This window comes from Stomoxys calcitrans, chromosome 4 (assembly GCF_963082655.1).
Source record: "Stomoxys calcitrans chromosome 4, idStoCalc2.1, whole genome shotgun sequence".
NCBI lineage: Eukaryota > Metazoa > Arthropoda > Insecta > Diptera > Muscidae > Stomoxys > Stomoxys calcitrans.
In genome coordinates this window covers 27,868,795-27,895,438 of record NC_081555.1, presented here as the reverse complement: position 1 = coordinate 27,895,438, position 26,644 = coordinate 27,868,795, and the positions used below count along the sequence as shown (strand labels likewise).

Here is a 26,644-nt window from a genome sequence, read left to right as displayed (position 1 = left end):
CGACTTTATGTATCGTGAAATTATCGCCTACAGGGCCTTTGTCAACCTGCTACCCACAACAGGCATTTAGCGCATCTCTGCGACGTCCTGTTTCGCGATATACTTTGCGAAAGGGTTTTTGCCATCCTCCAACTAATAAAATCTATCCACTCTCATCCGGGCAGTCATAGTAAAAGGCGTCAACTCTACCAAGAAGCTCGTCATCGCATAGATCATTGTAAAGTTGCTCCTGGATAAGCGACGTCCTGTTCGCGATATACTCTACGACAGGGTCTTTGGCACCCTCCAATCAACAAAAACAGCCCACCTCTCAGGAATCTCGTCATCGCATACCCTGCAGTAGATTTGCTTCTCCCTGCGTTCAACGCCGTCAAGGACTTGATATTGCAATGACCCATAAGCGGTTCCATGACATGCTTCCTTTCCCGAAAAAGCAGAATAAGCGATGTCCTATTCAGCGAAATACTCGACCACAAGGCCTATAAAGGTTAACTGGGGCTTGGCGGCATTCCATATGCGACTGATAACATGCCATAAGCGGCTGATACCATGCCTAGGGGAAGTCCTTTTTTGTTAACGGTTTTTTTATTTTTATTCATATAAACTGCGATAATTTATAACAATTTAATGTGGTCTCATCGCCATAAGCCATGAAGGCTTACTTAGCCTCCGAAGAAAGTGGCAGCTCTACCCCATCTTGGAAAAATCACCTTAAAACACACAGTTTTCTCCTTTTGATGAAATATTGCCCTATGCCAAGCATTCTTTACGAGGTGCGTTTTTCCCTTGGCTAGTTTCATGGTACGATCGCACGAATGAGAAGTGGGTTGCAGGGGGGCAAAGGCCTTGTGGCCGAGTGTTTTGCTGAATAGGACATTGCCTATCTCGGGGCTGAGGAGGAATGACCTCGGACTGCTAGCATGAGTCCTGATTTGTCATTGCAATGTCAGGTCCTTGACGACGCGTTGAACTCATGGAGAGGCAGACTACTGCAGGATATGCGAGTTTATTGGTAGGGTGGACGCCTTAAACGGTAACAGGAATGAGAAGTGGTTTGCAGGGTGGCAAAAAAAGGGCGAGTATTTTGATGAATACGACATCGCCTATCTTCGGGCTGAGGATGCATTAACTCAGACTGCAGGCAGGAGTCCTGATTTATCATTGCAATGTCAGGTCCTTGAAGACGCGCTGAACTCATGGATAGGCAGACTTCTGTAAGGTATGCGACTTTCTTGGTAGAGTGAACGTCTTTAATGAGCGCACGAATGAGAAGTGAGTTGCAGGGACATCGCTTATCCCGGGGCTGAGGAAGCATGACCGCGGACTGGTAGCAGGAACGTATGCGATGACGAGCTTCTTGGTAGGGTTGACGCCTTTTACTATGACCGCCCGAATGTGGGGTGGATTGTTTTTGTTGGTTAGAGGGTGGCACCCTTTTGTCGAGTATTATGCGGAACAGGACGTCGCTTATTCTAGGGCAACTGTACCATCCTCAAGATGATCGAAAAGGTACAGGGTGCCGCTGAAATGCTGATATCGGTGCCAAAGAATAGTGCCCCCAGAGATGCACTGAATGTCATTCTCGACCTTTGCACCAGTATGCTCTTTGTGAAAGAAACGAAATGAAAATAGCCCTAAAAATGAGGGAGTTGAATACCTGGCGCTTTACAAACTTTGAACTTTTTTCTGTTCTGCTGTAAAAAGAGCTGCGGCTTGGCGTTATTCTATATGACGAGACTGTTCATATTCTTTGTTGATGACTTGGACGTCGTTTTCCCGAAAATAGATATGTGGGCTGGGTGTAATCCATCCTTCCCCGAATCTTCTGCACACACGAATGGGTCTAAATTAAATGTGGACTGCGGGGCAGAATTTTTTATTGAATTTTTTGGTATCAGGGATTCAAATAGGCCTTTGGACGGGCGCAATATCTTTCAAGTGAAGGTAATTGCGATTCTGAAGACACTGAAGATGATGTTGTAATGGCAAACCTTAAAGGCTGTCAAGGTAAAAGTGGAGATGTGGTTAGGAAATGCAGAAAGTCCAGTTCTGTTGGGTCCCGGGCCATTAAGGTGAGACGATAAAAGTGGAGGTGCTAAAGGCTCTGGGGTCGACCCTCAAGAACTCGAAAATGGTTAGGGGATGCAGAAAGCTTCTTCGAAGTCAAGTTCTGTTTTGTTCAGGGTCATTAAGGTGTAGCGAGAAACCAAGCGTACGATGAGCTAGCCAGAAATGGAATGCTGATTAGAGCAGATCCTGCTACGAGATCAGTGAGCCCGATGAGAGCTACTTGGTAGGGTAAACGACGTGTACGATCGCACGACCGAGGATTGTGATTTCGAAGTAGGTTGCAGGGAGACAACGGCTCTCTGACCAAATATTTCACTGAATAGGACATCGCTTATTCTGGAGCTGAGAAAGCATGACTTTGGACTGCTAATAGGACATTGCAGGCTTCTGAGGTCACCCTGAACGCAGGGAGAGGCAGACTTCAGTGTATGCGTATGATAAGCTTCTTGGTAGGGTTGACCCTCTTACAATGACTGCCTGAAAGAGGCGTTGACTCATTCTGTGGGTTGCAAGGGTGACGGAGACCCTGAAGGGGTATACCTAGGCCTAAGCGAGTATGGCTTTGGACTGCGGAGAGAAAATCCGGCTTCGACAGGAAATTTCTCAATATTTTAAAGGTGCTTTGGGATATGCCGTACGGCAACAAGCATACTAACGATATTCATTATTAAAAATAACGAAAATATCGAATGTTGCGATTTGCTCTGGGTTATGATCGTTTCTCTCATCAGTAGCAAAAACGCTTGAGGTATTACTCCTACCGAGCCTAGTTGGGGAACTTCCATTCGCCGAGCATCAACATGGGTTTCGAAGATCGCATAGCACAACAACTGCTTTGCATGCCATCACCGCACACATTTGCCGCGATTTCAATCAGCCCAGGCTATGTGATAGGAAGGTCCTCGTGGCACTGGACCTATCGAAGGCATTCGACACGGTCAGCCATGCCAAACAAACAGGCGTGAAACGCTGGGTCGTGAATTATCTGTGTGGTCGCCAGTCTTTTGTGGAATTTAGGGATAAGAAGTCGAAACTCCGTAGAGTGAAACAGGGAGTTCCCCAAGGTGGGGTGATATCTCCGGCACTGTTTAACCTCTACCTATCCTCCATTCCACCCCCTCCAGACGGCATAGAGATCGTATCATATGCGGACGATTGTACGATCATGGCATCAGGACCGCCACACATTGTTGACATCTGCGATAGGTTGAACGTCTACCTCAACGCACTTGCCTCATATTTCGCTGCAAAAAAATCTGAAGATATCTGCCAGCAAATCTCAAAGAAACCTTGTTGACCAAGTACAAAGCAATTTGCCGGTCTGTGTAAAGTTATGCAGCGCCAGTGTGGTCTTTTCAGGTTTGTGACACACAGTGGGATAATATTTATGCGACGGGCTGTCTCCTCAGTTCTCATGTGGATCACCTCCATCAGGAGACAAAGATCCGACCAGTGCGAAGACATAACTACATGCTGCCCTTTTGGGCTGTTATCGCAGAGACCATCCAAATCATCATCTTGGTGATAGGTATCCACCGCCAGAAGCCTTAAGGTAGATTCACATAAGGTAGATTCTAGAGCGTGAGGTTCAGCACTACAAGAGAGAACCTCTAGATCAAGCGGCATACCAAGCGGGTCTAGACAACATTCATGCAGACACGGTAGCAGATGCGGTAAACAGCTACCGGGTGAATGTAGTCTTTGGAAAACGACCGACTTCCATTGCACATGAAGAAATTGACTTCCACCGGCAAACCAGAGTAGTTCTGGCTCAATTTCGTTCCGGCAGATGCAGCCGCCTTAACTCCTACAGAGCAAGGATTAATGGCGAAGTACAAAAAGTATGTCCCGATTGTAACCTCACCTGTTTAACTGTCCTGCCAGACCCACTCGACTCAGATCCAGATCCCTGTGGACGCACCCTATCTTAGTCGCAGAGTTTCTGCGAATCAAGCAAAGATAGAACACAACAGTTACAACAACAACCGATTTAGATGTAGCCGGTCATAGAGCAAGCCATTGTAGATAATTTCAGATAAACCGGATAACAATATCGCTCTCTAATTGCTCAAGCAGAAAAATTCTTTCAATTCTTTTCAAGTCGGCTCTTTATAAGGTTATGAACTGATTCTCGCAAAATTTCATTAAAATTGGATTGGATTCTATGAGCACAATGAGTAAAACTGAGAGATCGGTTTATATGGGAGCCTCGTCATGTCATCTTTGCATGGATGTAAAGAGTCATAACAGAAGGCTTGTACCAATTTTTTGCCTAATCGGAAAGAAATTGCCCACCTATGAGTTTCAAGAAGACATAACACAGAACAATGTGGCCTGTTAACATTTCTAAACGGTATTCATAGAAAAGAAGTTAGAGTTATTTCTAAAGAAGGATATCCGGACGGATAAATCGACTTTAAATGTCATGAAGATCATACTACAAACTACCATTTTATAAATTTTCTGAAATAGATTATAAACGAAATAGGAATATCTATACAACATTTTCGAAAGGACATGTGAGGTAAGGATTTGTTTAAAGACGAAACTTTAGATCTATGCGGAATATAATAGTGTTTGGGTGTGCAAGTGGCATATATTGTAGAAGTGAAAGAATTACTGCTACTAAAGAAGGATATTTCCAAAGTGAGTAGAAGGAAGGGGGTGATAGGTGGAGAGGTAAATATAAGTTATCCTATGACAATCACTAAAGGGAAAATGAAATTTAATTAGAATATTAAAAAGAGTAAAGAAGGTGAGAGCATAAAATTCAGAAAAATTATACAGAGTGCAAGAAGTTGGAAAAAAATGCTGAAGAAAAAATTTAGACTTTAAATGGAGGCTATGAGATGGGCTAACTACTTCAAAAAGTTTATGGGAGAAGAAAGTTAGTTAATAACACTACTTGGAGAGAGGATTAATATGTGTGTTATAGGAAAAAATAAGTAATAGGGTGCATAATAAATTTTTATTTTAAGATTTTAATAAAAAAATATAAATAAAATGTATATAGAAAAATATTTATTTATATATACAAATATATTGGGTTGCCCAAAAAGTAATTGCGGATTTTTCATATAGTCGGCGTTGACAAATTTTTTCAACGGTTTGTGACTCTGTAATTGCATTCTTTCATCTGGCAGTTACCAGCTGTTACTTTTAGCTTGCTTTAGAAAAAAAGTGTAAAAAAAGTATATTTGATTAAAGTTCATTCTAAGTTTTATTAAAAATGCATCTTTTAAAAAATCCGCAATTACTTTTTGGGCAACTCAATACATAAAATAATTCAAAAGTTCTGCTATGGATGTTATTTGCTAATATTTCGATAAGAACAAATATTTTTGCTATTTTCTCATCTCAACTGACAAATGTTGCCTTATGTGACTCAAACAATTGCTCTATACGAAATACTTTTTCTGTTTTTATTTTTTTTGCCGATATCCTGATGATATTTTCATGTCTCTCTCTCTCTCTCTTAGAGAAAAACCATAATGGATTGGAATTTGAAGGGTAAGGAGTTTCATATCTTTTATTTGTTTCTTTTTTTAGGAGGTCTTCTTTGTCCCCCCGCCATTTGTGATTGACAGGGACAAGAGACATAAGGTTATGGATTCTACTCACTTTTGAAATGCTTTGGACAGCAGACGAATTCAACACCCGAAAACAAGGAGATGCCACAGGGCAGCAACATGGCAAAGCTACGCATTTGCATGCCACGCTCTTGACAGGCAGCAGCACCGGTCTGATTCCACCTAACGAATGGCCAGCAGCGTGAGGCATTGTGAATGTGATCGAAGAGGCAACCTTCGGGCACCAATAATGCATCCGATTGGAAGGGTCCTTCTGAAAGTAATACACACACCCATATAAATATCAAAACGTAATAGGGTAACAAAATCGTTAACATTAAGCTCTGTTTTGGGAGTCGCTTTTAACAAATAAGGAATTTACATAACCACCATTAAGCAGTACGGAAATATTTATGGAAATTTTTAACACAGTTTTCTATGGAGATCAAATTTTCAACAACATTTTTATAGAAATCTATTTGGAAAAAATGTTATCAAAATTATTATGAAAAAAAAACAAAAAAACATTTGGGATCATGATAATTAAATTTGTCAAAAATTCCTAAAAAAAATTAAATTATCACAAAATGTTCTATGAAAGTTTTTTTTTTCTAATTTATTTATTTTTCTATAAAACTTAAGTCTCACAAAATTTTCTTTACATTTTTTTATACCCTCCACCATAGGATGGGGGTATACAAATTTCGTCATTTTGTTTGTAACACCTCGAAATATGCGTCTAAGACCCCATAAAGTATATATATAGTCTTGATCGTCGTGACATTTTAAGTCGAACTAGCCATGGCCGTCCGTCTTTCCGTTTTTCCGTTTTTCCGTCTATTTGTCCGTCCGTCTGTCCATCCGTGGGTCCGTCCGTCTGTCGAAAGCACGCTAACTTTTGAAGGAGTAGAGCTAGCTGCTTGAAATTTTGCAAAAATACTTCTTATTGATATAGGTCGGTTGGGATTGTAAATGGGCCAAATCGGTCCATGTTTTGATATAGCTGCCATATAAACCGATCTTGGGTCTTGACTTCTTTAGCCTCTAGAGGGCTCAATTCTAGTCCGATTTGAGTGAATTTTTGCACATAGTGTTTTGATATCACTTCCAACAACTGTGCGAAGAATGGTTCAAATCGGTGCATAACCTGATATTGCTGCTATATAAACCGATTTTGGGTCTTGAGTTATTGAGCTTTTAGAAGGCGCAATTCCTATCCGATTTGGCTGTAATTTTGCACGTGGTGGTTTGGTATCACTTCCAATAACTGTGCGAAGTATGGTCCAAATCGGTCCATAACCTGTTATAGCTGCCATATAAACCGATCTTGGGTCTTGACTTCTTGAGCCTCTAGAGGGAGCAATTCTCATCCAATATGACTGAAATTTTTCACATAGTGTTTTTATATCACTTCCAAGAACTGTGCGAAGTATGGTACAAATCGGTGCATAACCTGATATAGCTGCGATATAAACCGATCTTGGGTTTTGACTTCTTGAGCCTCTAGAGGAAGCAATTCTCATCCAATATGACTGAAATTTTTCACATAGTGTTTTTATATCACTTCCAAGAACTGTGCGAAGTATGGTACAAATCGGTGCATAACCTGATATAGCTGCCATATAAACCGATCTTGAGTTTTGACTTCTTGAGCCTCTAGAGGGCGCAATTCTCATCTAATTTGACTGAAATTGTGCACATAGTGTTTTGATATCACTTCCAAAAACTGTGAGAAGTATGGTCCAAATCGGTCCATACCCTGATATAGCTGCCATATAAACCGATCTGGGATCTTGACTTCTTGAGCCTCTAGAGAGCGCAATTCTCATCCGATTTGGCACAGATTTTATACAACGGCTTCTCCCATGGCCTTCAACATACGTATGCAATATATATAAACCGATCTCCCGATTTTGCTTCTTGAGCCCCGAATCGAACTATAACTTGATATAGCTCCTCCTCCTCCTCCGTCCATATTCATTATTCTTTGTTTGCCTAAAAAGAGATACTGCGCAAAGAACTCGACAGATGCGATCCATGGTGGAGGTGGATGGTATTTAAGATTCGGCCCGGCCGAACTTAGCACGCTCTTTCTTTTTTTTAACTTTGTTATTTTATTTTCTTCAATTTTTGTTTTTTTCTTTTTCGAGATAACCTCAGTGATCGGAGATTTTCTTTGCAAATGGAAAAGGAAAGCCAGAGGTCACAACACACACCAACCGCTCTGGGAAGCGTTTCATCTTTGGTTAGAAGACTTTTCAACCACTATAGCAGTGATGACTTCAAGGGCCGTGCGATGGTATGTTGAATTTGAATCGTATTAATTGCGAAAACGCCTCTATGGTACCATTACCGCATTAACCACGCTCGACAACCTTGTCTAGTAGTTGTACTTTTTCCCAATGCATGTGTTTTTGTGTAATGACAGACTTTTTTTCTGCGACAATTACACGACTTCTGGGGTACACATGATTCTGTGCATCTGTTGGAAGTTGTATTGATGGCTTCGAACGCTAGACAATGGCAAGGGCTCTTGCTGTTGCTCCAAGTGCCCAGGTTCGAACCCCGGCCGGGCTCTGCTGAATTTTTTCATTTTCTGCCTGTTAGGGCGAAGATCATTAAATTTTACAATTTTTGTTTTTTTCTCTTTCTTTTATTTCCAGCCTAACCAACAGGGACACGACGACGGAACCATCAACGACTTTTTCAAGATTAGGAAGAGTAGGATGAACATCCTAATGGTGAAACTTCAGGCAGTGCAGTGACAGAGAAGTAAATGCCGCCTAACGCACAGGAAGCCCACGATGAGACCATAACCTACTTCCAAAAAGCCCATTTTCTCCAAATTTGGAAGATCAGGAACATAAGGCAGTGCAGGGACGGTAGAATCAATACAGCCTAACGAACAGGGATCCGATGATGGACCCGATTACCGACTTTCTCAAGATTCGGAAGACTAGGATATGCAAAGATCCTAATATTAAAACATCAGGCAGTGCAGTGACGGGAAACTCATTGCAGCCTGAAGAACAGGGAGCAGACGATGAGACCATCACCTATACCCAAGAAGTCCATCTAATGGAGGACCAATGCTTGAGGTCATCCAAATAAACCTCCACCGTAGCGAGACAGCTAATCACGCTCTGATGGAGAAAATCTGCAAGGGCAATATTAATTTTGCAGCCATGAATGAACCGTATAAAAGTTTCTGGACAGATTCATATCAACTACCAATTCTTGTTGTTTTTGTAGTAGCCACATTTTCATGTGGAGATGGCGATCCTCGTCAAGCTCCTATAAGTGAGCAAGCTCGCTCCGATCCAAAGGACCGATCGCTGCCGGAACAGATTGGCCAATGGTTATTCAAAGGCACCAATAACTCACCTTGTCATATCGAGCATCACAGGCACTCGGTATTTGTGCAAGAGCCAGTGCCGCCCTGCCTTTTACAGAGACTCTCCGCTCGATACCGCTGATTGTCCGCGACTGCCATTGCAACTGCTCCGTATGGAGCATTACTCTATCCGCAATCTGTGGACGCGCCCAGAAGAAGAAGCTTAGCTGCCAGCTAGCTAAGCTACACGCAACAACAATGAACACCACTCAGATTGGACCGCAATGTTCCAGACCATGTGGTGCTCACAACTATCCCGTTGATCCATTCGATGCTAATACTGGTACTATTCGATGCTAATACTTGATGTCGCATAACTTGTCTAGCCCTTGGATTGGGAATAAATACCACCCTTGTCTTTTCCCAGGCTTTCGGAATGTATGCAAGTTGCACACTGTGAAAATAGTGGTCAGATGAGGCGCCTCATGGTCAGCCCCTTTTTGTAGTAATGCCGGAAATATTCCATCTGGTCCGGGTGACTAAAATGATTTGAAGCTCCTCAAAGCTTCCTTGACCATAAATTCCATTATGATTAGTCTTCGATCAATCTCATTATTCCAAGTTTACGGGGTCTCTGTGAGTTCCTCCGTATCCTGTGGAAAATGAGTTTTCATCCCATGTCGTCTACCAACGATTCAGTTTGGACATGGAGGTTTTTGGGAGAAACCTTTTCATCTTGGCGGCGTCATGAACGCAATCGAAACGTTTTACCGCTCTGGAAATCTTAATGTATTCCTTGAAAATTGCAAATTTGCCCATGAACATTCCATTAAGGAACAGGGGCAAACTTCTCACAAATCAATGAGTGCTTCAATTTTATTGGGTTGCCCAAAAAGTAATTGCAGATTTTTCATATAGTCGGCGTTGACAAATTTTTTCACAGCTTGTGACTCTGTAATTGCATTCTTTCTTCTGTCAGTTATCAGCTGTTACTTTTAGCTTGCTTTAGAAAAAAAGTTTAAAAAAAGTATATTTGATTCAAGTTCATTCTAAGTTTTATTAAAAATGCATTTACTTTCTTTTAAAAAATCCGCAATTACTTTTTGGGCAACCATTATATCACTGATAAGGGACCTCCTTTTGCCGCAGAGAGACACCTCTTTGGGGAGAGGTTTTTACATGGCAAAGTACCTCACAAATGTCGCCAGTATTAGAAGGGGATAACCAGCCCTAAAAAATTTTCTAATGTTCCTGCCATGATACGAACCCAGGCGTTCAGAGTCATAGGCGGACATGCTCACCTCAGCGCTACGGTGGCCTCCAAGTGTGTAGTACACATCCCAGTAAACTTCCGCTTTTTTTACCATGTGCTCTGTTGTAAAGTCTGAGGACCTCTTTCCTAATTTCTTTACCAATCTCCCCGGTCATTCGGGGTTTTTCTTGGGTTGATTTGCTTTCTCGAAGAGGACAACTAACTTGAAAAGTCCACAACAGTGGAGTTGTAATCCAGTTGACATTGTCGTCAATGTCTTTTGTGCTTGGGGACATTCCAAGTCTTCTTTTGATCAGTCTTCCGAATTTTGGCCAGGACGAATTTTAGAAAGGACGCAAACGTCCTTTCTATTCAAAACCACGGAACGTATTGTGGATACCATGGTAACGAGTAAGACGTCCAGCGCACTTCTCAAATACAAAATACACCGACCATCAAGGGATGGTTGGTGGAGACTGCTCTGCACGAGGTTGTGCATAAAATAGAAGAATCATTCGATGCCAAGACGTACCCATTGGCTCACAGATGTTGGGCAGTAGTAGACGAGTTCGAAATGGGGCCTTGCATCCGAGGATAGTCCACTGGCTCCACAGGAGCGTGGTCAGACCAATACTTACTTACGCCTCAGTAGTTTGGTGGACTGCTATGGAGAAAAAGTGCAACATAAGGACCATACAACAGGTTCAGAGAACATATTGTCTTGGCATGGACGGAGCGATGAGGACCACGGCCACTAGGGTACCGGAGACTATTCTAGATATCCGATCCATAGACATACAGATTAAGTGTGAGGCAGTCACTGCGGCTATGAGAATTAAGAAGATGAGAAAATGGAGGATAGGAGCAGCTCATACCATAGCGGTATAATCGAGGAGACAATGGGAAACCTGGAAGAAATGGAAGAGTTTTTCCATCAGATACCTGAGACGAAACTTGAGGTCGAGTACGAGGCACTGCCGTCAGAGGCACAGTCTTGGATTGACGGAACCCTAGTATTGCCATCTGGAAGATCATGTTACACGGATGGATCAAAGCTGGAGTAAAGAGAGGGCCTAAGGGTCTACATTGAGAACCCAGGGACTGAGAACTGTTTTATACTGCCCGACCTTAATGTGATCCTGTTACATGTTACATGGATGGATCAAAGCTAGAGGACAGAGTGGGCCTGGGGGTCTACATTGAGAACGCAGGGACTGAGATCTGTTTTATACTGCCCGACCATAATGCGATCCTGCAGCCAGAGATCTGGGCGATCACGGAATGCGTGAGATGGTGTGGTGCTAACGCGAGGACGTCGTGTGTGAACATCTTTAGGGACAGTAAAATTGCCATAAGGGCAATAACAACCAGGACGATAAGGTCACGAACAGTCTTGCAGTGTAAAAAGGAGATTAAAGCCTTCTCTGACGATGGCACAACCCGCATCGTTTGGGTACCCGGCCATAAGGGGAAATGAAAGGACACACGATTTGGCGGTGAAGCCCAAAGGACTGCCCTCAATAAACTTGGTTAACCCGAAGCCGGGTCGACACAGTCTGATTTAAGGGCGTGGGCGACAAACGCATGTAACACTGTGGAACAGCGAAACAGTCGGTAGGACGGCGAAAAGCCTATGGGGTGATCGGTATAGTGAGAGGACTAAGCTAATACCTAAAGGAAGTAAGAAGGAGGTCAGTATATCTTTTCGTATCATATCGGGACACATAGGATTACGAGAAGTAATAGCATGTGTAGGGCATGTGGGGCATACAGGGTGGCTGATGAATATTGCTACAATGATGAATATTGCTACATTTTTTTTTCGGTGTATGGAATACATTTTTCTTTTATTCATGTTAAATTAAATTATTAAATTAATTATTAAATTATTATTAATTAAATTAATTAATTAATTAATTAAATTAATTATTAAATTATTATTATTAAATAGAAAAAAAGTTATTACATTTTTTTTTGGTAGCGGCTTTCATCAGCCACCCTGTATGTAGGGCATGGTGAGATGTTGGAGCATGACACAGGACATTGTCCGGCTTTTGCGGCTAACTGGCACCGGTACTTAGGCGGGGACACTATACCAGACATGAACCATTCTAGGGGAGTGGTATGGAAAACAATTAAGGATTTTGAAATTTACTACAGATTTTCAACAAAAAAAACTATATTTTCCCAAAATAATTTGTCAAATTTTCAAGTGTATATTAGCTTAGCCTTACTGGCTGTGGATATACAAAATTTGATCTGCTCCAGCCAAACTCAGGTTTCCATTGCTCTTTTCCCTTTTGCCAAATATCTCTGCTTTTTTTGTTGGCATTTTTATGCCTTGGTGTTATAATGTGATGCATGGCATGGCCTTCTGAGCCTGGCATTTGGCTCGTCCGATGCATGCATGCCTATATGCATTCATTAATTCTTCTTTAATGAACAATGGCCATGTCGATGTGTCTATGTGTATGCCAGAATATATACTCTGTTTGCATGCATGCCATGGGAATAAATGGCTAGAAAAACAAAACTTACCCAAGCACCGGAATGGTTTAATCCAACGATGGGCTCCCTTGCACTTGTTGGCATTCAAAGCACCCTGGCGACACCAGCCGCCAATTTTCTGATAGTGTGATGACTCCACAATATTGGTGATATCTCTGTTGGGATAAGCCTGCAATATACCAAAAAGAGGAGGGGAAATGTTTATTTTAGAAATTTTGCTGCATACTAAAGGGCGCTAAAGAACTACAACTACTACTAGGGCTAGTAGTAGAAATGTGTGTTTGTGTGTGCATGTGTGTGGAGGGCAAATGTGCTAAATGGAGCGTAACAAATCGATTTCCATGTACATGGTTCCCTGGTAGTGGTTTAGTCTTAAAAATTGAATATGCCTCCTTTTTTTGTTGTTGTCTCCCGCTCTTGCCCTTTGCCAGCTATCTGTGGATGTTAGTTCATTGTTTTTACCACACCATACCACAACACATGATGAAGTTATTGCATTTACGTTATGATGCTGCTGCCCCTGCCCCACCAAGTGGATTTTGGCCAAAATACACCACCATCATTTGGTGAAACAACATAGGCAAAATACATTGTTTACATAGTTTCTGATATGCTGCATGTTGTGCAGCAGCAAAAGGCCAACTAAATTGTTTTGTGGATTAGGCGAAAAGGTTGTAGGGAGATTTTCAGGTTTTTTTGTGTGTCGTTTTTTTTTCCTTGCCACTGAACTCTTGGATGTTTTAAATAGGCTTATGGAAATTAAAAATAGATCTGTTAATAACAAAAGGGAAAATTTACAAAAAAAAAAAAAAATAATTGTCCCTTTTCAGGACCAGGCCCGAAGGACAACGAATGATAGATAGATATCAGGTCACAAAGAGGGGGCTGTGAGCATTCCAAAACTATGTGACCTAATCTGGACTTGAAGAGTTCTACTACTTTGCTGTCATTGGCTAGAACAAACGTCTCAGTCATTGTGTCCGTCATGACAGGTCACTATCTAATCGGAAAACAAGCTGACAGACTGAAGATTGCCAGCAACGACTTTTGTAGAAGCTGTGAGAACATCGAGGAAGAAGAGACTATAGAACACCTTCTGTGTGTGTGTCCCGCACTAGAAGTCAGAAGGAGTTTGACTTTAGGGCCTCATTTCTTTGAGAACCTGTCTGATTTAGCGGATGTGAACATTCGCAAGTTATTGGGCTTTTTAAAGCGATCTGGGTGGTTTAACGGTATGAACTAGAAGGGAACTTCCTTCTTCTGTTCCTCTGGTATCACAATGGATGAAAACGTCTAAGTGAGTTTGATGGTAGACTGCCACTTGAACCTAACCTAACCTAACCTAGTACCTCATTTCCTGTCTGTTTTGCTTTCTACACCAACCATTGCAGCTTCGTTCATGGCTCCAGAATTAGGGCAATATGAATCTTGCTCGGAGGCCACCGTAGCGCAGAGGTTAGCATGTCCGCCTATGACGCTGAACGCCTGGGTTCGAATCCTGGCGAGACCATCAGAAAAAAAAGATTTCACACGTGGTTTTCCTCTCCTAATGCTGGCGACATTTGTGAGGTACTATGCCATGTAAAACTTCTCTCCAAAGAAGAGTCGCGCTGCGGCTCGCCGTTCGGACTCGGCTATAAAAAGGAGGCCTCTTATCATTGAGCTTAAACTTGAATCGGACTGCACTCATTGATAGGTGAGAAGTTTGCCCCTGTTCCTTAGTGGAATGTTCATGGGCAAATTTTGCATTTTTGAATGTTGCCCTTGCTAATTTTCTTCAAAAGAGCATGAATAGCTGTCTTGCTCCTTGAGATCTAGATGATCTCAATGGTCATAAACGAGTATGTTACTTATTGGGTTGCCCAAAAAGTAATTGCGGATTTTTCATATAGTCGGCGTTGACAAATTTTTTCACAGCTTGTGACTCTGTAATTGCATTCTTTCTTCTGTCAGTTATCAGCTGTTAATTTTAGCTTGCTTTAGAAAAAAAGTGTAAAAAAGTATATTTGATTAAAGTTCATTCTAAGTTTTATTAAAAATGCATTTACTTTCTTTTAAAAAATCCGCAATTACTTTTTGGGCAACCCAATAGTTATCAAATTTCTATCAAAACCTAGCAAAGTTGAAGATTTTAGCGAACCAACAGGTCCCAATCAAGAATCTCAAACCTTTGTAGGGTTGGAAATCAGTATTTCCAGTTTCTATAGGCAATTGGTATAAAATTAGGTTACTTTGCAACTGCCAAATATCTTAGAAAAATCAAATTAATTCAAATAAGTTTATCCTTTATCATAACTCCAAAGCAATCAAATTTTCCCAACCTTAAGCTCATTTATATACACATTACAAAATCCCCCCCCCCCCAAAAGTATGCTTTGATAATATAATTATAGATAAACAATTCCTTTTACAACAACTACCAGTCCTAGCAATGAACTTTAGCTTTGATCTATGTAAAATATGTCATCACGTATGCTAAACTATATGAATAATTTAATTTATCAAAGTACTTGAGATGTGAGCAAAAGATGGAGAAAATCTCAACGAAGCCCTAAACTATGCAATGATATTTGATAATGTTATATATATAACAAGCAACTACCTAAAAGTATGCAATGTAATTGTACAAAATTGACAATTGTTGATGATCTTAGCATTCGTCACTTGATTGCTTGCTTATGAACTAATGCATTAATTTACTAAATCTCTGGGCTGGAAAGCAAGAGAATTTGACAAGGTAAGGCACACACACACAACATACACACACACACCATGCCTCTGGTTATAAGTTTGCCTTATGTCTTCTAGCAAATATTGGCAATTAACATATAAAGCAATAATAAACCTCAAGCTATGCTTCACTTACTAACCATAGCCAAAGACCAAGCCCAGGACCTGGGGGAGAATAGTTGGTTGCTTGCTCTGGTGGTTGGCTGGTTAATGGCTCTCTTGCTTGCTTGCTTGCCTTAACTCTAATGGAGTTTTGAGTATTATTGAAAAAATCAAAAATCTCTATACTTGGAAGACTTAATGAAATTAGTTTTGGTACAGAAAATTTTTGCTGATGCAAATAAAGTAATGAAGTTGTAAATGTCTGAGTAAACAAACATACAAGGAAGGCTTCACAGCTACACACACACACACACACGAACACACAGTTAGGTATAGACATATGGCTTAAAGCTCTTGCTCTTTACTGCATTGAACCATAGCATAGTAGTTGTAGCAGCATCAGCAGCAGCCCTAGTGTTGGTAGTAGCTACAAAGAAAACCCATACAACCACAACACTTACAAAAGACTTAAATTTTATTACACCCAGTAGTTTCATTGACAGCAAAAGCAAATGTAATTAACATAAAGATGTTTTGGTTAAAATACCATAAAAGTTCATAGCATCTCTTTCAATGTTAAATGAGTTTTAGTATTGTGTATCAAAGGATTTCTTTTGGGGTATTTTTTTTTCTACTACTTCTTCTTCATCGTCTTCTTGTGTGATGATATCAACTTTTGCAGTAGTCGCAAGCAAGGTTAGGCCATTAGGTGTAAAAGTCATTTAGGTGTCACTGCCTTTGGATTAGAAGGAGGGATTTTTGAATTGTGCTTGGAATTAGAACAAATCTCATTTGATGAAAGAGATAAGTCATGCAAAGAGAGATGACATAACATGACACAGTGGAAGGTGGTATAGATTGACTTGTACCATATGATAGCAAATTTGTGAAGGTAGCTAAACAGCAGCAAACGACAAAATTTAACAATTTCAGGGAAATCTATAGAATTAAAAATTTTCGTTTAAAGGAGTAGACTAAGATAGGCAAAGATGCCAGTATTGTAACATCAGGCAGTACAGGGAATGGAAACCCAATACAGCTTAACGAACAGGGACCCGACAATGGAACCATTACCGACTTTATAAAGAATCGGAAGACTAGACTAGGCAAAGAACCTACAACTATGACATCAGTTAGTGCAGTGACAGGAAACTCAATGCAGTCTAAGGAACAGGGAACAGACTATGAGATCATCACCTACTGCCAAGATGCCCATTTACTGGAGGACCAATGATTGAGGTAATCCAGATAAACCTCCACCGCAGCGAGACTGCTACACACGCTCTGATGGAGAAAATCAGCAAGGGCAAGATTCATTTTGCCTTAATTCAGGGGCCATGGACGACGCGGAACAAAGCTTCTGGACTGAACCATATCAACTACCAATTATTCTATGCTAACACTGGTACACGGCCGAGGACCTGCGTTACTTGTCATACAAATTTACAAACGATTTGGCAGTGAAGGCCAGAGGGCTACCGTCAATAAACTTGGTTAACCCGACTCCTTTCGGGATGACGTAGTTAAGGGTTTGGGCATATAACGCTGTGGAACAGCGAAACGGTCGGTAAGACTACGAAAATCTTATGGGGAGATCCGGATCGTGAGATGACAACGCTAATATGAAAGGAAGTAAGAAGAAGTTCAGTGCAACTTTCGGATCATAACGTGACACATGGACTATGAGCTTGCTTATGTGTACGGCATGTGGAGAAAATGATGAGACATTGGAGCGTTTCGTATGTCATTACCCGGCTTTCGAGGCTAACAGAGGCAATACCAGACATAAATCTTTTTGGGTAGTGCTTGGCAAACACCCCCGAGACCTTTCTACGCTTATGGTGGAGTCCCTGGTTTAGATTTTTTGTTTTCGGGTTACTTTTAGGGTTTACAGCGCACAAAAAGCCGATTACAGGGTTAGGTGAATATCCATAGTGTCATAAGTTGGATTAATATCCACCCCCCCCCCCCCCCATTTTCAACCTTACCTAACCTGGGCAATTTTTGTCCAGGGCGATACCGCAGTAGTAACAGTCCAAAACTTATGTTGGGAAACGAACTTGCAAACCATCCCTAAACATTGGTTTTTCAAAGTTTGAAAGTTTAATTAAAATTTTATTTCAGTAAAAAAATTTTGTCAAAATTTAATTTTCCTCTCCGCCATAGGAGGGGCTATACTCATTTCGTCATTTGGTTTGTAACACATCGAAATATTTGTTTGAGACTCAACAAAGTTATAGTTTCTTGTTTGTCTTGACATTTCATGTCGATTTAGCCATGTCCGCCTGACTGTCCGTCCGTCTGTCTACCCTTCGGTCGAAGGCACGCAAACTTTCGAAGGAATAAAGCTAGGAGCTTGAATTGTTGCACGAATACAGCTTATTAGAGTATCTCCATTGGCATTGTAAATGTGCCATATCGGTCAATGTTTTGATGTAGCTGCCATATAAACCGGTTCTGGCTATAGACTTCTAAAGCCTCTAGGGGACGCTATTCTTATCCGATTTGGCTGAAATTTTCCAACAAATGTGTTAGGTATTGTCCAAATATGGCTGCCATGTATACCGGTATTGGATCCTGACTTATTGAGCCGCTAGAGGGCGTAATTCTTATTCGATTTGGCTGAAATTTTCCACAGTGGTATGATCCGAGTCGATCCACAACCTGATATACCTTCAATAGGATGGCAATTCTTATCCATTATCCTTTGTTTGCCAATAAAGAGGCACCGATGCGATGACAGTTTCTTATATAGGAATCAGCCCAGCCGATCTTGGTGCTTTTACTTGTTTTAATAGGCCAATATTTTATTTTCATAAAAAATGTTGTCAACATTTTATTTCCATAAAATAACCACTTATATGGTCTCTCTCCCTCTTATATTTGGGTGAAATATCTTTAAATTTGTAAAAATATCCCCTAAAAATAGGCAATATTTTTGTTGTCACAATAGAAACATTTTCCTATAAGCTTTTTTTTGTTTGTTTTACTTTTGTCTCCTATTTTTATCGATTTCCAAATTCTGCAAAAGCTATTAGTCATCCCAACTGAAACTCTCAACCATTTAAAGGCATTTGTATGAAACAAAGGACAATTATTCAACACTTTTTTTTGACTTTTGTATTCTATTGTTGCCAATTGCATTGAATTGCAAAATGTTGTTATATATTTTGCATTCCCCAAATAGAAGCCATATAGAAATAAAAAAGTTCACATCAAAATGGCAAGACCGCAAAAAAACAAACAATTGATTCAATTTATATGGAAAAAAATAAAGAAGATTTAAGTTTTGAGAATATGACTAGAACTCATGGAAGCATTTACGTTTTATGGATTTTATTTTATTATTTTACAAAAGTATTTCAATCAACAAAGATAGAGGATAGAGTTGCTAGAAAAGAGCAACATTTATGAAAAAAAAATCCCTTAAGATATGCAATATTATGGTAGCTCTTATTTCAAATTCCTAAAAGTATGCAATAATATAATATGTTTTATTTCGTAAATTATTGTATGAAAGCAGTATTTTATTTTTTTTGCTATACTTGCAACAATTTATGTAATTTTTTTTTGACAAAAATTGTAATTTGAGGATAACTTTCACTTAAAATCCCCAAAAGCATGCATTTATTTAATATGTATTTTGCATAAATACCTGAAAGTATGCAATAATTTCTTGGATATAACTATTTATATATACATATATAGAATTCATGAAAGTTATTACGTTTAAGGAACTTTAATTTAATTTTGTACAATCATATCACAATCAACAAAGGCTTGTGGTAGAACATTCGATACACGGAGTTGCTATAAATGTGCAATATTAATGTAACATCCCTTAAGATATGCAATATTAAAGTACCTTTTGTTTGCATATACCTAAAAGTATGCAATGATATAATATGTATTTTCAATAAATACCTGAAAGTAGGCAGTAATTTATTGGGTAATACTATTTATATAAATATATATTTTTTTTGTAACATTGACAATAAATTGAAACCCCTAAGAATATGTTATAATTGCAATAAAGTTATAGCAACCATAGAAAATGTGAAACTTGAAATCATGGTCATTCCAAATGAGTTGTTTTTAATGATTGAAAATTGTTTATTTGTAAAATGCCTGAAAATATGCCCTAACATTATAATATATACTGTTTCTAATCCCTAAAATAATGTCTGATATGACAGAGTTCTATGTCACAAGGTGAATTGGAGGAGATGCCGCAAGGCCTGTATCTGATATAGTTGTCTTTTGGTTAAGGGAGTTGCATTAATGCTTTTTTGAACACCTAAAAGTATGCCATTTTATTACAAAATAACAGCATTAGAGTTTAAAACACTAGGCTCAGATTTAGTTAGTGCTTACATTTCTTATATTAGGACTGGCTTCATGATGAGCTCATATTTTCTCCTTGCCAAATTTGCAAGCTTTTATTTGCTGTTTTTATGTAACACCATAAGAAAGTGAAGGTTTTTAAAAATCTTTGCGTTTTGCTCTAATGGAATATTTTTTGTTTTTTTTCTTCCCAAAATTCAAGGCCTTCTTTGCTAACGACAGTAATTTCACAGTACATTACTCTGTAGTAGAATATTACATTGTAGTAAAATTTGTTGCATACTTTTAGGTACTCTCAGATTATGATATTGCAATTGTTACTTGTTCGCTTAGAACAATGATGACATCACATAATCAAAGGAAACCTATTTTTTTCTAAGAAAAAAATAAAGCAGGACATCCAGTTCCATTCATAAACAGAAACATATGTAAAACTGGGAAAAGCAAAAGTATATAATGACACATTTCCTTGAATGAAAATGAAAACCATATTTTTTTTTCTAAGGGACAAACTAATGGCGAAAAAAAATATAATAATACATGCCATAATGGCCTATTTTGCAAGGACAATGCCCAATACTAACTCACATATGTTTTTGTATTTGGCCGAAAATGTTCAAAATTGTTTTCATATGTGACCGTAATAGATGAACACATGTAAAATTCATATTGAAATTCTTTATTCATACAGCCTATATTTGGGCAATGAAGCAAACACACACTTAGACATTCTATTGTAATGTTTTTGTATGTATTAGAATCATATGGCAATTAAAGCATTCGACAAACAATGGGTAATAAAAGAAATGAATTGCAAATAATACCCCAAAATATGTTTATGTTTTCCAGAGCTAAACGAAAACACATTCATTGGCATGTTTTTTTTTTTTAATGCTTATGTGTGTATGTGAGAAGAATGTTACAAAGATTTTGCTATTTTTTTGGGGAGGTAAAGGAGAGCTCATAAATAAAAAAGACTCACACAATCTAGGTCTTGCAAATATTGAGTACAATATGAAAGAGATGGGAAGTCTATGAAAATAGTAGTCTACTTTTAGGCAGACAAATGGGAGGGAAGTAAAAGATATGTAAAGTGCATAGAGTCTATATGAAATGGAACAGCCGAAAAAATAAAATAAAATAAAAAAAAAATAAAATGAAATAAAATAAAATAAAATAAAATAAAATAAAATAAAATAAAATAAAATAAAATAAAATAAAATAAAAGCGAATATGGCGTTAAGTTCGGGTGGTATTCTACCTTTCTTTATAATCCGGTAAAAAATCCATAATTTATGCCCCCAACTTGGAACAAATTCGTCACGGACATTGAGTGGTCTAATAAGTACAAGTCACTGTTAAATTTTGTAGAACAAAATATGTATTTTGGTAGCTATATCCAAATATAGACAGATCTGAACCAAGGATTTCGAAAAGCCTTACATAAGTCACTGTGTCAAATATCAGCCAAATCGAATTTTTAATGCCTTTTAGGGGCCAAGATTTTAAATCGAGAGATCGGTCTATATGACAGCTATATCCAAATCTGGACCGATCTAAACCAAATTGAAGAAGGATGTAAACTGGCCTAACAGAACTCACTGTCCCAAATTTCATCAAAATCGGCAAATAAATGTGGCTTTTATGGGCCTAACACCTTAAATCGGCGGATCGGTCTATATGGCAGCTATATCCAAATTTGGACCGATCTGGGCCAAATTGCAGAATGTTGTTGAGAGGCCTAACATAACTCACTGTCCCAAAATTTCGGCAACATCAGACAATAAGTGCGGCTTTTTTGGGCCCAAAATATTAAATCGAGAGACCGGCTACATGGCAGCTATATCCAAATCTGCACCGATCGGGGTCAAATTGAAAAAAGAATGTCGAAGGACTTAACACAACGCACTGTCCCAAATTTTGGCAAAATCGGACAATAAATGCACCTTTTATGGGCCCAAGACCTTAAATCGAGAGATCGGTCTTATGGCAGCTATTTTCAAATCTAGACCGATCTGGCCCAAATTGAAGAATGATGACGACTGGCCTAACACAACTCACTGTCTTATATTTCGACGACATCAGACAATAAATGTGTTTTTTATGGGCCCAAGACTCTAAATCGAGAAATCGGTCTATATGGCAGCTTCTGCCATATTGCAGACAAATGTCGAGGGGTCTAACATAACTTAGGCGCTTGGTAGCCCTAATCAATCAATGTGAGTTAAGAACATGGCCCACAAGTTTGCATCTGGCGGGTGCAATATAAAGGCTGTCGGAAGGACGGTATAGATCCTATATCGTTATTCAGATAATGACAATATGAGGCAACTCTTTTGCTACAGTTTTCAATGTTGTGCCAAATGCAGCGCAAACTAATCTTCCAATTTGACTTCTTGAGCATCCATAGAGCTCCATTCTTATGATTTGACTGAGAATTTTTGGGATGATGTGCTATTATGAATATCTACCCGCAGTATGGTCCGAATCGGTTCAAATTCTGCTATAATTCCCATGTAAACCGAACTTCTGATTTGTCTCCTGAGCTCTTTTAGAGTGCAATTCTAAACAAATTTTTAATATATGTTTGTCGAAGTGCTCTTATGAGATAATTAGAATCTGGATTTTTTGCAAAATCGAAATTTTTTCAATTATTTGCGATTTTGCGATGGTGGTATTTTGCATACATACATGCAGAAACGAAGTTCCGAAGTCATTATATGTTTACAAAATTTAATTTTATTACAAAATAATACCGCATTTTGAAAACAATGGATGTCAAAATATCGATATTGCATAAAAATACGGACTCTAGTAATAAGCATTAAATATATTCTGTTAGTTTTCCCCTATAAATAAACTTGATATATGCTATCCCATGGTAGGTGGTGCTAAGTTCGCCATAGCCCACTAAAATGCATTACTACATTTTTAATTAAAATTGTAAATTTATTTTTAATAAATCAACATAATATACTCTAAAAATATGCAATAATGTAGCAACGCATATTCAAGAAACTAAAAGTATGCTACAATATTATTGGTATTTTTTTATGTATCCCTAAGTGTCCAAAATTTGTGCAATTATTATTTTTGGTTGTTTTATAAGAAACTGAATGGATTGTTTTTACCCAAACTTTAAAGTTATGTTGCTTAAAACCCCTAAAAGTATGCAATACTTTTGTCGTTTATATTTTTTTTTTTATCCCCGAATGGTATAATGTTACATATAAACTATATTTATCCCTTAAAGTATGCTATGTTTTTTGTTTCTTGTACTCGTATTAATTTCACTTTCATCAAAAAATTCAAATTTTTTTTAAACCACAACTGTCTTTACTTCGAGTTTAGCCTCAATTTCAACTTAAAATACTGTAACTTAATATCAACATAGAGATAAAGAAAGGTAGCATAAAAATTCAGCTGTTCTTTTTTCGGTTCTTCTTAGTTGTTATTTATGTCTGCTTTTTTTAAGAATTTTAAATATGTCCATCTTTTGGCTAAGACATCTTCTGGGATTTCTTTTCCTAGAATTGCCTCAATAAATTAATCCAATTTAGTATTTTTTTAAACAAATAAATAATAAAATAACTTTTTCTTCATAATTCAAGCAACAAAGTACTTCATTATATGGCGTCCATCGCCCGAAATTATGGAAATATTTGAGGAAAAACAACAACAACAAATACCAAAAGAAGTAAAGCGAAGCCGAGGAAAAATTCTTATTTAAATTTACGTTCAGGGCTTACATGAGGATTAAATGTTTCTGTTTCTGTTACTTTTTTGTTTCGTTTTGTTTTCGCCTGTTTGTAATCGAGTCACATACATAACATAAAATGCAAATTGTGTAGCCTGCTTTCTGGGATGCCATTGAATATTATATTATGCTGCCTACTTTTAGGCAATTTAAAACAAAAAGAGAAATGGTAATGAGTCCACTGCTGTTTCAAGCAAAAACAACAACAAAGGGAGCATAAAAATGAAAGAACAAAAAAGTGACCAAAAATTATTCATTTTTGTTTGCCACCTTCTAGCCTCACTCTCTTCACGGTACTAAACTCATTTTTAACATATTTGTAGCTGTCTTTGGCATATTATTTTTCATAGCTTTGCTACATTCCTGAGTTTTTTCTCTTTGCCTCTCTCTCTCTCTCTTGCTCTCTCTAACTCATTCTCTTTGTTGGTTGCTTAAGGACCAGGCAAATTATGCTAATTTCATGCTTGAAGGGAAATAACAAATTTTCGCCAAGTCTTCAAGTTTTAAATGAAGAATTGAAGGCACCCAAAGTGCCATATATTAAAAACAAAACGGCCTCGTGCTGGTATTTTGATGGTTAACAGAAAACTACCGCTATGCACACTCATATACACAAAAAAACAAGAGTATGTGCTGGCATCTTACAATGAAATATGGCTTTGTTGTGTGTGTGTGTGTGTGCGTGGAGAAGATTCGTTTCACCGGAAACCACTTATATCCTTCAGTAATGATGACCCCAATTAATCAGCCACAGACATGAAACATATAAATTCAAGAGTGTGTGTGGGTATTCATGCTATCGTAAATCATGCCTTTAGCTTTGCATTAAACTGAAAAACAATGTGTTTAAGAGAAAAAAAAAAAAAAAACGGAACGAAAACTTCATCGATACAATAACGGCTACTAGGCCATACAATGATGTATTTTTTAACGTTTAAAGAAGTACCATGGCAAATTAAAACCGTAAAGCCAGTTTTGCGACCGTATATATATATGAATACGAAACATCCTAAACGAGGGTTGCAAGAAAAGTCTATTAGTTTTCTGTTCTGAAGTTTTATTATACGAAAACTTCAATACAAACTGGCTGAATTGGGTTTTCTATAGGAAAACTTCAATACAACCTGGCTGAATTGGGTTTTCTATAGGAAAATTTCAATTCAGACTGGCTGAATTGTGTTTTCTATAGGAAAACTTCAATTCAGCCTGGCTGAATTGGTTTTTCTGTAGGAAAACTTCAATTCAGCCTGGCTGAGTTGGGTTTTCTATAGGAAAACTTCAATTCAGCCTGGCTGAATTGGGTTTTCTATAGGAAAACTTCAATTCAGCCTGGCTGAATTGGGTTTTCTATACGAAAACTTTTATTCAGCCTGGCTGAATTGGGTTTTCTATAGGAAAACTTCAATTCAGCCCAGCTGAATTGGGTTTTCTATAGGAAAAATTCAATTCAGCCTGGCTGAATTGGGTTTTCTATGGGAAAACTTCAATTCAGCCTGGCCGAATTGGGTTTTCTATAGGAAAACTTCAATTCAGCCTGGCTGAATTGGGTTTTCTATAGGAAAACTTCAATTCAGCCCGGCTGAATTGGGTTTTCTAAAGAAAAACTTCAATTCAGCCTGGCTGAATTGGGTTTTCTATAGGAAAACTTCAATTCAGCCTGGCTGAATTGGGTTTTCAATAGGAAAACTTCAATTCAGCCTGGCTGAATTGGGTTTTCAATAGGAAAACTTCAATTCAGCCTGGCTGAATTGGGTTTTCAATAGGAAAACTTCAATTCAGCCTGGCTGAATTGGGTTTTCAATAGGAAAACTTCAATTCAGCCTGGCTGAATTGGGTTTTCTATAGGAAAACTTCAATTCAGCCTGGCTGAATTGGGTTTTCTATAGGAAAACTTCAATTCAGCCTGGCTGAATTGGGATTTCTATAGGAAAACTTCAATTCAGCCTGGCTGAATTGGGTTTTCTATAGGAAAACTTCAATTCAGCCTGGCTGAATTGGGTTTTCTATAGGAAAACTTCAATTCAGCCTGGCTGAATTGGGTTTTCTATAGGAAAACTTCAATTCAGCCTGGCTGAATTGGGTTTTCTATAGGAAAACTTCAATTCAGCCTGGCTGAATTGGGTTTTCTATAGGAAAACTTTTATTCAGCCTGGCTGAATTGGGTTTTCTATAGGAAAACTTCAATTCAGCCTGGCTGAATTGGGTTTTCTATAGGAAAACTTCAATTCAGCCTGGCTGAATTGGGTTTTCTATAGGAAAACTTCAATTCAGCCTGGCTGAATTGGGTTTTCTATAGGAAAACTTCAATTCAGCCTGGCTGAATTGGGTTTTCTATAGGAAAACTTCAATTCAGCCTGGCTGAATTGGGTTTTCTATAGGAAAACTTCAATTCAGCCTGGCTGAATTGGGTTTTCTATAGGAAAACTTTTATTCAGCCTGGCTGAATTGGGTTTTCTATAGGAAAACTTCAATTCAGCCTGGCTGAATTGGGTTTTCTATAGGAAAACTTCAATTCAACCCGGCTGAATTGGGTTTTCTATAGGAAAACTTCAATTCAGCCCGGCTGAATTGGGTTTTCTATAGGAAAACTTCAATTCAGCCTGGCTGAATTGGGTTTTCTATAGGAAAACTTCAATTCAGCCTGGCTGAATTGGGTTTTCTATAGGAAAACTTCAATTCAAGTCAATTCTGAATTGGGTTTTCTATAGGAAAACTTCAATTCAGCCTCAGAGTAGACTCACACATATTTGTATATAACTGTAGGTATTGTATATGAGTTGTTATAAAAAATAGTGATGATGAATATATGGTGTTGGATATCCAAAGTTCGGCACGCCCGAACTTAATACGATTTTAGTTGTTGTGTATGGTTAATGGCGGAAAAAATTAAATTTTTCCCCAAGGAGCAAGCCACCATTAATTGTGGCCATTTGCCTGTCCCCAAAAAAGGAGAATATGGTAGGCATTAACAGGGAGAA

At 38.6% G+C, this 26,644-nt stretch overlaps 1 protein-coding gene across 11 annotated transcripts in view; it reads right to left on the bottom strand.

Moving 5' to 3' along the window:
* LOC106085709 (amyloid-beta-like protein) overlaps positions 1-26,644 on the bottom strand; it is a 484,321-nt gene that overhangs the window by 27,198 nt on the left and 430,479 nt on the right. For 8 of the 11 annotated variants that reach the window (XM_059366964.1, XM_013250073.2, XM_013250075.2 and 5 more), the window contains exons 3-4: positions 12,764-12,902; positions 5,692-5,913 (exon numbers count right to left, since the gene is read on the bottom strand). In XM_059366964.1, coding sequence (XP_059222947.1) covers positions 5,692-5,913; positions 12,764-12,902 — 361 coding nt within the window. The remainder of the gene's footprint in view (positions 1-5,691; positions 5,914-12,763; positions 12,903-26,644) is intronic. The other 3 variants (XM_059366965.1, XM_013250076.2, XM_013250077.2) reach the window with 1 other exon arrangement.